The 12,327-nt window shown below is 42.5% G+C and overlaps 1 protein-coding gene across 1 annotated transcript; it reads right to left on the bottom strand.

Moving 5' to 3' along the window:
- Positions 1–10,227: 10,227 nt before the first annotated feature.
- On the bottom strand, positions 10,228–11,199 carry LOC148164301 (uncharacterized). Its single transcript, XM_088023597.1, has one exon. The coding sequence runs from the start codon at positions 11,197–11,199 to the stop codon at positions 10,228–10,230; it is 972 nt and encodes a 323-aa protein (XP_087879723.1).
- Positions 11,200–12,327: the final 1,128 nt, after the last annotated feature.

Genomic DNA, 12,327 nt, shown 5'->3' with positions numbered 1-12,327 from the left:
GTGAAAATAAGTCTAGGCTGATGAAAATGGGTTTAATTAATGAGGAAAGGGGGTTTAAGTGATATAAGATCAAGAGTGTAAAAATGACTCTTTTTGAAAACGAAACTCTTACTTTGGAGGCCTTGCTTTCCCATTTTGAGAACTTGTCTTTTTTTAAGCTACACAAATTGCTTAATTACAATAAATGGGGAAAAAAAATCACTTCCCACCCATACCTCAAAACCATCAGTTGATTTAATTTCCAGTGTTTCCTCTCCTTCTCATCCCACATGCATATACCATTTTTACATATTTTTAATTATAGTGCATATAGGGTTGAACCAAGAAAGGATTGGGAGCCTACTACCATGTTCAAATGAGATTATCCATTTAGAATAAACATTAAAATTTCTTCTGGGGGCACCTGAGTGGCTCAGTCAGTTGAGTGTCTGACTCCTGATTTTGGCTCAGGTCATGATCTCAGGGTTGTGAGATCGAGCCCTGTGTCGGGCTCCACACTGGGCTTAGAGACTGCTTAAGATTCTCTTTCTGCCCCTTCCTCCCCTCTCTCCCTCTCTAAAAAAAAAAAAAAAAAAAAGGGGATTTCTTCTGAAATCACATTAAGGTTTAAAATGAAGAGAAAATCAATTTATTTGTTATATATATATAATATTATATATCAAGGTTACATATTATATATAAAATTACCATATTAATAATTATACAATTACATTAATCATACCAATAAATAATAAATATTGATATGTGTTATTATATATTTAAATATCTATTATTGTATTTGTTATATATTCTCTCTCTCTCTCTCTAAATATATCTAGAAATTTTATTATTTACAGAAATCTAAAAAGAGGTTCTTAAGCAAATTGCTTGGTACAAAAATATGTCACCTTTCCTCTAATCCTCACAAAGATTTTCAGAGGAAAATAATGCACATTCATACTTGCAAATTACACAAAGTAACTTTCTCTTCCATTCTGGTGGATTCTGAGACAATCCAGACTATTTGGATTCTAGCTCGTCAGCTGACAGACTTTCTTCGAATCTAGTTTCTTTTCACTACATCTGTACTCCAGGTTGAATTGTTCACCTACAAATTCTATTCCTGTGGTCTTGGTGAACACAAGATGATAGTGGGTGTCAGGATGGGGTGCAGACAAAAACAATATCACCAGAAGCATGGATTCATGAGAACATGAATCAGGAAAACATGTTTCAAGACTGGGGATCGAGCACATCTTTAAATATAAGACATACAGACTAAACATAAAATACAGATGGACACGTCTTAATGAAGCAAATTCACAAGTACTCATCGAGCCCCTGTTTGAGGTGTTCTGATGATATATTCAGCAATATCCACTCTAGTTCAGCTATTCTAACAGGACATAGCCAGTGGATAATATAAAGCATGACACTGAAGCAGACGATTTTCCTGGTTAGACTTGGAAAAGGTAGTGAGATTCTTTATTCCATAGGCCAGAACACAAGAGTTACAACAGTTCCAGCTCATGACGGAAAGAGCTGGGCCACTGCCCATATTTATCTCAGTGGGCTGGGTGGTCCAGCCTCAGATGAAGGGGCCCAAGGAGTCCAGGACCCTCCTCTCCTCCTAATGGGCTTCCACATGCGTCCATCTCCTTACGATGCCTTATTCTCTCTACCACCCAATTCCTCTTGTCAGGTTTCAGGGTTTCCCTCTTTCAAGGTGCCACTTTAGAAGTGTTACCTCCTCAGTTATAAAGTGCAGAAATCCCCATGGTTCACCAATCCGGCCACATTCCCGATATTCATTGCTCCTTTTCAGTAGAGAGTGAGACCACAGCTGTCCCAGGGGTCATTACATTGCCTCCACATCTGCCCTTGCATGGGGCACCTGGCATGCATGGGCACTCCCTCTGGAGGAATGGGGGAAGGGATGAGGTCAGCTGGGAGCAGGGGCTGAAAATCATCCAACATGATAAGGAAACTGAGCCAGGCTGCCAGTGGTTTTCTCATCCTGCCCTAGTGGCACCATCCTGCGTCCCCCACGCCAGCCCACAATGGAAACCAGAGGGTCCTCTTTCCTGACCACATGCTCTAAGGGAATACACAGCTACAGAGGGCATACACCGGAGGCCCATGAGCAGAGTCTGGCCCACAGATGTGATGTGTCTGGCCCTAGCAGTGTTTTTTAAAAAATGGAGTGAGTTGCCAATTTGTAGACCTTGGGTGATTTCACATAAAATTCTGGATTTCTGGCTTTGCTTTAAAAATATCTGAGGCTCTGGCCAACACAGATCCGCATTCCCCATGACAACAATTGGCTGGAGCTAAGCTGCCTCATGGACAGGCATGTGCTCCCCAGTTCACCAGCTCCCCTTCTTCAGCTCCCCTCCCTGAGAAGCCCTGCCTGGCCCTGGGGGCATGTGAGTGTTTGATCCGTCAAAGGAATTCAGCATTAAACAATAAGTCCCATCACCCCCCACCCCCTTTTTGGTACGGGTGCCTCCTGCCAAACACTGTTTACTTCATTTGTATTCCAAGATCAAATTTGTATTCTAAGATTGTTTTAAATTCTCATGCCACAACAGCAACAAAAAAATTTCTTACACATAAATTACCAGCTTGTTATAATTTGTAGTTTCACAAAGCCTCCATTTTCTCTCCTAGGACTAGAAAAAGAAAACCTTCACACACGTCATCAAATGTCGCAAGGTGGGGATTAGGTTTCCTTCACTGTACAACTGGAGGAAGGAAGGGTTCTTGCTTTGTTGTGATTGCTGCTGTAGATTGATGTGGTGCCACTTTGCTGTTGCGACCAGAGGGAAGGGCACAAGCTGTGTCAAGTGCAAGCCCAGAGGAAAACCAAGGCTATCCACCATCTGGCCAGACTAGCAGCTTGGACACAAGAGGGCTAACTTTACACAGGGCCGACAAGAGCGGGTTCACACGTCAGTGAAAAATACTTTTACATGAGATTTTTATTGCTAGGCTTCATAGTTGGCCTTGGGCCCCTTTGAGATCTCAAAGCCCACTCATTTATAAATTTGTAGCACCCCGTCCCCATCAGCCCTGACCCTACAAGCTACAGTCACTTGTCCCAGGTTCTCTGAGGTCCCAAGGACTTTCTTTTGTATTACTGTCCCCTTTCACCCCAATGTACCTCTTACAAGATCTGTCTACCTTAGATACTGTTGACTGACTGAAATCATTCCATTTCGAGTTCAGCTGAGCTTTTCCTTTCTCTTCATGGAGGTTAGCAATTTTTAATTTGTTATTCACTTAGGCAGGTATGTTCTGTGTTTAATTTTTTTTAAGGGTGGGGAGAGATGAAGATGGAAGCTAGTGGGAAAGTAGAGAAAGGTAAAGAAAATATTTTCTAATGGTTAAATGCTACCAATTTCAGTAGGAAAATTTATAGGAAGGAAAAGAAGGAAAAATTAGAGTGTGTGGACACAGGGCTAGGTGGCTGGGACCTATATGCTGTCTAGAAGCTGTTGGTGACATAGTCTCCCCTTCTTTTGGTGTGCCCGAGGTATCGGGAGAAACTCCATCCAAGCTCCGAGTGGATGCTCAGCTAGAGGAGATAAAGGACAACATAATGAGCACCAACTGTACACAAAGTCTGTAGGATTTTTTTCTACTTTCATGGAGTTTTGATAAACTGCCAAAAACAGAAGTCCCTCCAGTGCCTATTAAAGTGTACAGAAGGGGCTCATGGCCCTAATGGGTCTATCAACACCATGTCACCTTCTCATAAGGGACCTCAGTGATTGCCCAACTGCTTCCTTCGAGGGAAAATTCAGTCTGGGAAAAGAGCTCAAAATAACGAAGAGTCCAACTGGATAATGAAAAGGAAGCAAGCAATTTAAAAAAAATAGCCTTCCCCCACTCTAGTATTATGCTTATCTTCAGGTGATATTTCTGATGTTTTTGTTGCGACTTAAAAATTGACGCTAAAAATAATTCCAAATGAAGACTTCCAAAAATCTGTTGGCTAATGGCATCATCAAGTGGAAAAAGCTTGAAATGGCCAACAAAATTTCTGTGAGAAGCTCCACTCACTTAATGTACACATTCTGGCATGCTTGGCTCATAAAAGGCTCACGGATTTGTGACTACAGTCACACATTACCTAAATTGCTCTACTGAAATTTTTCTCAAAACGAATTGCCTCACTCCCTTTTACAAGGAGTCAGCATGGACTCACTCTGAAGGCTCATGTTACACACATCTCTCCTTTCCTGCCAAAGTCGCTATTGCTCCATTTACCAGTTGCCTACGAAGGCCTGGTAATTAAACCTAAGTTGGGCTTGTCAAAATAAATGAGCAGAGTACTTTCGGTGATGAGGTAACCTCAACTGATATGCATTACAGCTTCTTTCTTTGTTCTTTAATTCACCAGCACTTGGGAAAACACAGCATCCTACACCCCTGTGTGCGTGCTCATGTATGCGCGTGTGCACGCGCAAACACACACACACACACACACACACACACACACACAAAGAGCCAAATCTGTACTGGGATACATTTTCAGTTTGCAAGCTTGCACACAGATACTGGACTTACTGCCTTTAATATAACAAGAGCTCCAAAAAAAAAAAAAAAATCACCAACTAAGTACTGGAAGGCATGGGTGGAAAAAAGTGAAATACATGAAATGTCGTCCCCAGTTGGCTCAGTAGCTTGGCTGGCAAGGAAGCAGCTCATTCCAAATGTTAGATTTGGTTTCTTTTACTCTTTGATTCAACAGGGGCCAGAAGCATGGCAGTCACTAAATGCCTAGTCCTGAAGCAGAAAAATGATAGAGGCAAGACATTTCTACTGGAAAGGGGTAACTGAAGGAGAGCCAAGAAGTACACACGAGGGGTAAGGGGGAAAGCACGACCTCTGGAGATTTCATCCCCTTCTTCATGTGTGGACTATCCTCGCGTGTACATTCTCCACACTGGCATGGAACATAGAGTACAAAGGGACAGAGCTAAGAAAACAAGCCATTACAATAAAATGTGGTCCTTGCTAAGAGAAATGAACCCACAGGAGCCTGAGACACCCAACCTAGATTTGGAGATGAGGCAATCTTCCTGGGACGGGGTGAGGTCTAAGCTGAACACTGAGGGACGAGGGTGTGCATGGTGAGGGGAGCTGGAGGACTGGGGGAGGTGTCCCAGGCAGTGGTGACAGCTGAGAATGCTCAAGCAGAACTTCCAGAAAGAGGAATAACATTGATTTCGTACCTACTGCTGTTTTTGCTCCAAAGAAGGAGTCTTGAAGGGTGAAGGCCAGGGTGGTAAGCTGGCGTGGTCAGGGGATTATTTCCAAAGCCAGAGTGTAAACACAGCACATTTTCTTGGAATATCACATTTTCCAGCTTGTTTGGAAAAAATACAAGTAAAAGTTTGCTATCAAACAAGAGACAACATATTGACCCTGCTCCAGCTCCCAGGGAGGGGGTGTTGTTCTTCCTGTGTGACTGCCCACAGAAACAGTGGTGAAGCAAAGCTCTGTACTGGGATCTGGGTCTGGTGCCCAATCTGGAACAAACTTTATACCCAGGGTCTAGGTGTTTCTACATACAGTCTCCCATTTATGTTTCACAAAGGCTCTGAAAGCCTTCATAATTTCTTCAAAATTTCTTTGGTGGAGATAAGGAAATTGAGGCTCAGAGAGGTTCTGCAATTGCTTCAGAGACACACAGCCAGGGCTTTTGATGTTAAGTTTGCTTTTCTCCTTTATTCCATCTTGCCCAAACTGCAGGGGTCAAAGTAGTGCTTTGCCATTTGATTTTTTCAAGTCACCTTTAATTTTTTATCTGACTTTATTACAACTCTGTGAGGAGGTAGAGTGTGTGTATCACGATTTACAGTTATTTCCTTTCTATTTCACAGATAGAAAAACATAGGACTGTTTTGGCCCAAATTAAGTACAACTAAGTAGGAGAAAAGCAGCTCAGACAAGCCACTTCCCACTAATTCTGGGACTCTACCAGTTTGCCCTCTGGATTGCTCTGAAACATGGGCATGTCTTTGAGCCATCTGGGTCAGAATTCCATAGACATCCTTAGTCCTTAATTGTATCACTTTGGGTTCTTACAAACTGTAATGCCAAGCAAACTGCTCTTTCCCCTCTCCAGCAGAGTCCCAATAGAAAAAACAGTAGGCATGATCATCATCATGAGAGAAAAGTATATGGATCTTTGGGCACCTTAACATTCCTTACCCAGAGAGGTCCCTGAACTGTTCCATAAAACATCATATTCCATAGTCAGTTGGTTTATAATACTTTGACTTCATCTTCAAAGAAAATGTTGACCACCTTTCCTTATGTTTTATTAAAAAGGCAAGTAAGACAGCCGTGGGCTGGAAAACCTCATTCTGGAGATCTGAATTGCTCTGACAAACCCCTACAAAGGTTGGTCTTTTGGTAGTTTTGAGCTCTTGCTTATAGTTTAAAATTCTTGCATTCTTTTTATTTCTAAAATCTAAATGCTGACCATGAACCAACTCATACTAGGACTTTAGAGCTTGAAAAGACCTTAGTAGTTAAGCCTAGAGGAAGAGGCACTTTTAAATTTGTGTGTGTGTTTGTGTGTGTGTGAGAGAGAGAGAGAGTGAGAGAGAGAGAGAGATTTAAAATAAATTTATTGGGTGCCTGGGTGGCTCAGTCGTTAAGCGTCTGCCTTCGGCTTAGCTCATGGTCCCAGGGTCCTGGGATCGAGTTCCGCACTGGGCTCCCTGCTCAGCGGGAAGCCTGCTTCTCCCTCTCCCACTCCCCTCTGCTGTGTTCCCTCTCTCACTGTGTCTCTTGCTGCCAAATAAATAAATAAAATCTTTAAAAAAATAAATTTATTATTCAAAATTCTTTTTGGAAAGAGGAAGGAAAGAATCCATACAGGAGCTTCACAAGACAAAAGAATGTATAATAGAAAAAAATAGAGACATGCCCCTAAACACAAAAATAGTATACTGTATTTGGTTCTGGATGTCACTTCTTATGAAGGTCAGGGGCAAACTGTTATGTACCAAGGAAGAGTAAGGAAGTCAGGACAGTTGGTGTTTGGAAAGCTGTCTTGTGTGGCACAGCTAAGGAAACATCTAATGTGGAGAAGAGAATCTCCTCTCCCTCTATGACCATAAAGAGCCACCACATAAAGGCAAGATTCGACTCCAAGGGTCGATCTTAGAGGAAGTTTTGGGTACACCAATCTCAGCAGTCTTCCTACTAATGGCAACTGGAGCGGGCTTAAATGGAACAGGCTGCTTTATGAGATCGCAACCATGCCAGCAAGAAATTGCTCATCTAGAGGTCTGGAGGGATCCTTCGAGGGCAAAAGATGGGACTCTTGTATTTGCAAGGAGGAAGAGATGGCTTCCTAACGCAAAGATTCTGTGTGGTCTGAGATGGCAGTGGGAACACCCCTAAAACCGAACCAGGACAGTCTTGACCCATCCGGACCCCTCTCCTCAGTGTTGCCATGACAATCTCTGTCGAACCTTCCTAATCCTGTCTTATCTGCCCCCTGATCCCACAAGGAATGTGAAGGAAATATGGAGGTTGAGAGAGAGCAAGAGAGTTAAAGAGAAAATAATTTTTAAAAGAGAACTGGGATGTTGTTCATTCAGTGAGAATATGATTTACTCTCCGTTGTAGATGAAAACTTACCAATTCTACAAGGACAAAACTATGACCTAATGAGGCCCAAACAAAAAGAAAATATCTGGGAAGAAAAAGGAAACATTTCTAGCACTGGGAAGTTGAGCCTGGACCTTAGCCAGTTGCGTCTTGCACCGGCTTCTGGAAAGGAACTATGGAATAATTTTGCAACTGGATCCCTTACTCCGTTATGTACAGGAAACTATCCAAATCCAAGTTCCAAATTTTTGGCGCACCTGAAGTGGTCATGCTTTACTCCTGATTTTGCAAAGATTGTTTGATTTCTACAGTGGATTTGCTTGGCAATTATTATTGAGAATGTATGGAACACAGATGACAATCTCAATCCCTTTTTAGACAGAAGTAGACATAATAGCAATATGCACGGAGAGCATTCAAGACTCCATCAAGAGTTGGCCATCTTGGCTGTGTTCTCCTACTTCTCTGTTTGTAAAGATTAAACTCCCAAGCAGCCTTAGGCCAGTGTTCTCAAAGTTCAGCCCACATGAGAATCCCCCAGAAAGCTTATTAAAGCAGATTGCTGGGTCCAACCCCAAGAGTTTCTGATTCAATAGGCCTGGGTAGAGGCCTGGGAATTTACGTTTCTCACAAGTTCCCAGGTGATGCTGAATCTGCTGGTCCCAGAACCACATTTGAGAGCTGCTACCTAAGATCAATAGCTCATCCCAGCCCCGGCTACATCTGCACTTAATTAAAAGATGGTGACCTCTTCCCCGCATCCTCCATGTCCACAGATGTTAACTTCATTATACAGGATCCATGCCTAGTGCCCTTCTGATTAAACTGCCTCTGTGGACTCCACTAAGTGTTTCCCATGAAGACCACCCAGAAAACGAGAAGGCCTTAAGTCTCTCTCCGTGTGTGTGTCTGTTTTAATTCCCAGTGCTATACAAGGGACAGACGCCCGCCTACAAAATCCTACAAAATTTAGGCCTTGGTTACTTTAAAATTTCTTTTCTCCATAGCACTTCATGGCAACAAAGATGTTCTAAGTTTCTCCTGTTAATGAGATCCAGGTTTATAATTTTAGATGCAGCCTTTTTAGAGCAAGAATCTCAATACAGGGATATCCAGTCACTAGAACTACAGTATAATAAATCCCATGTCTACTAATAAAGAAGGAAAATGAAAGAAAAAATATAAGAATCTAATGAGAATTAGCTTAAAATCCAATGCTTATACAACATGTACGCATTATAAGATATTTAAAATAATTACTCACTGAATCTGAAGCAGTCCAAATGGCTATACTGGCTAACTGTGAAAAATAAAATCCTGGCCATGTATTTTTTTTTAAGATTTTATTTATTTATTTGAGAGAGAGAGAGAGAAGTAAAGCAGGAAGGAGGGGTAGAGGGAGAGGGAGAAGCAGACGTCCTGCTGAGCAGGGAGCCCAAGGGGGGGCTCTATCCCAGGACCATGGGATCATGATCTGAGCCGAAGGCAGACACTTAACCAACTGAAGGACCCAGGCACCCCCTGGTCATATATTTTTATTTATGGTTATAATTATTATAATGTGCTTATTTTTATTGAATCCAAATCCAGAAATCAGATTACTATGGAGATTTCATCAATTCCTCCAATTAAAATGTACTGACTTAATAACCAAAAGGGGAAATAAACTATAACATAAATGGCTCCTTTTTCTGAAGAAGAGTATAGTTTGATATGTAGGTAATTAAACAAGCACAGTTCAGTAACCAAATATTTGCACATCTATGCATACACGCAGAGCATGATTAAGCAAGCACTAATTCTTTGATCCAATGCTTTCATCTATCCCTAATTTACTAAAGACACTTAGAGAAAGGAAAATGAATGCAATCTGCTTCCCAGTTAGATGAGGTACTATGACTAACAGTGCAAAACTGAACACTGCATACTTAATGAATGATTTTCAACGTGGGGCAAAGCATGTTAAGAAAAAACTTAAGATGAAAACACAAGATTGGTGTCAAGTACCGTTAGCAATTCAGCTAGAAAGTTATTATCCTCAGTTTCAACAACATGCTGTTTTCGAATACAACACCTGGCACAGAGTAAATACTTAATATATTATTTGTTACGTGGAGTTTATTTCCAGACTGTGACCCTTGTTCAGTCACTTTGGAATTTCTACATTCAAAATCTCGGTACTGTCCCCAGTGACAAAAGTTGTGATGACTGTTTTCCTGCAGCTTTTAATAACTTTAGTGTTCACGTCATCTTCTTGCCATTTCCCCCGGAGCTCTGTTTTCAGAGAGGAGGGGATCTTCGAGCCCCCCTGCAAAAACTGTCTAGTGATGAGGGCTAGGGAAGCCTCAGCTGCACCTTCCCAGGCCAGAGCCCGTTTCCCAGAGATTAAAAGCAAGTTCTCCAAACCGATGGTTACCAGGGGGGGAGGAGATGGGGGGATGGGTGAAATAGGTGATGGGGATTAAGGAGAGCACTTATTGTGAGGAGCACCAGGTGATGTATGGACCTGTTGGATCATGATATTGTACACCTGAAACTAATAGAACACTGTATGTTACTATACTGGAATTAAAGTAAAAACTTAATTAAAAAAAGAAACTGAGGTCTTTGCCATTAAGCGTAGGGAGAGAGCATAACCTTTGTAGGCGGAGGGGTGGGTTTTTCCTCTCTGGTACCACAGAAGGATACCAACTTCATTCTGTAATTCACCAACATGAGCAGGAAAGGACTCAGAGCCGAGAAGCCTGAAGATAGTGCTGTGAGAACGGCTGGAAAAAAGACACAGGCTGCCAAGTCTTTTAAGAAATAGACTAAGATAAAGTGAGAAATCCAAAGTGGAGTGATCAGCCACATTAATAAGATGCTGAACTTGGCCCCTCTAAGGATTTCAATTTCTGAATCATCATCTCCCATCCAGATGTCGCCATATGTCATTTTCTTTCTTTCCAAAAGGAGAACAGACATCCAGAAACAGACAAAGACTAAGGTGGCTAAAGGAAGAATATCAATCAGAACTAAAAATATTTTCCCATAGTAAAACTCTACCTGCCTGTTTCCAAAGTCAATGAGGCAATCCATATAAATCCTGTTAGGAGACGAGGGGTCTGTATCATTTCCGGCACTGTGGTGTTCTGATTTTCTAGCACAGAGTAAAATGGGGAGGTACGCCACCACCCCAGCAACCCCAAGGGCACACACCACCCTCCAAGAACACTTCGGATGATCCGGGTTGGGAGCCTCACTCAAGGGGTGGACAGTGCGGTAAAGCTTCTGGTGGTAGAGCAAGGCAAAGTGTAACATGAACCAGATGGCCAGCGAGGTGGTCAGGGAGGCCGTGAAGTGCACGACTTTGCAGCCCGCGGAATCCAACACAAAACCGGAAGAATAAACAATTTTCATGACGTTCACCACCAAGTTTTTCAGGACATGGACAAACACAAGGCTGAAAATCAGGAGAAAGGATGTCTGTAAAGGTCCAGCGATACATTTCCTTGTGGAATAAAATAAACACACATTTCCAGCCACGCTCACGAGGATTAGGGTGGTGCAAGTGATGATCTCAAGCACGCCGGCAGACGGCTTCATGGTCAATGACCAACTGGTTATCGCAGATGTCTTCTCTTCAGTTCAGTCACTAGGCATTTGGAAAACGTCTTGGCAGGGACAGCTGGGTTTTTTAATCCACGAGGTTGACAAAACTGGTTGGTGGAAGAACATCAACTGTTATCATCCTAACAGTTGTGAGGTGGTCTGTAACAGCATCCTGCTGGCTCCAGTGGTGATGGGCGGCTGAAAACAGAACAGCTTCCCAAGAGGAGTCTGTTTTATCATCTCCGGGGACTTAACTACGATGAAAAAGTTCTAGGTGTCCTCACTTAATTAAAAATTCTCGGAAATCTTTTTATAGCCACCGTAATGCAATTTCCTAGATACCATGTGGTACAGTTTTCAACAACCATAGGGGAGAGAATGACGTTAAACTTGGGGCTGCAAAGGAAAGGTGGCCAGTGGTTGAAATTACTGTCTCCACTCATGGAAAAAAAAAAATTAAAGAAGTGGGGTATCTCAATAATAGTGAGGATTTCCAAGTAACAAAACGACCAATGACCAGTGACTGTAACAAGGCAGCTTCATGAAGTGTGGCAGTTTTCTAGTACCTCTACCATTTTTACAAAGCAGGAATACTATTATCTATTCTGAAGATCTCATGGCATTGCTGACTTATGAAGGAGATGTTAGGAAATACTCTCAATTACAGTAGGGAAGGTAATAAGGAAGGGAGGGAGGGAAGGGGGCGGGGAGAGAAAGGAGGCAGGTAGGGGTGGGGGGAGGAGGACACTTTTATAAACATGGGCATTATGTCCATGACCAAATTTCCCAACTACTGGTTAAAGAAACATTCAGACAGTTGGAAGTGATTAAGTGGACCCTCCCACCTCCCCACCTCCCAGTGCACGCAGGACTAGGAAAAGATTTCTGTCCTAAGAATGTTGGGAGAGTAACAGAGCAAGGACAGAAAAACAGCACTGAAACACGTCGCTCAAGTAATCAGGCATAATTCACTTTCTGGATGAATTCTGTTGGCTAGGTATATCATAACGCTCCATGCTGGGGACAAACCACTTTCCCTCTGCTGTATTTGCTCCTAAGTTGCGCTGCCAAGCATCCCACTCTATACTGTCCTAGCTCATGCTCTGTCTGCCTCAGTGGTGT

Source organism: Eumetopias jubatus, unplaced genomic scaffold, assembly GCF_037043125.1.
Source record: "Eumetopias jubatus isolate StellerSeaLion01/CBP00866 unplaced genomic scaffold, mEumJub1_p1.0 scaffold_5, whole genome shotgun sequence".
NCBI lineage: Eukaryota > Metazoa > Chordata > Mammalia > Carnivora > Otariidae > Eumetopias > Eumetopias jubatus.
The sequence above is the reverse complement of the archived record's forward strand: the minus strand, read 5'-3'. Positions and strand labels throughout refer to the sequence as shown.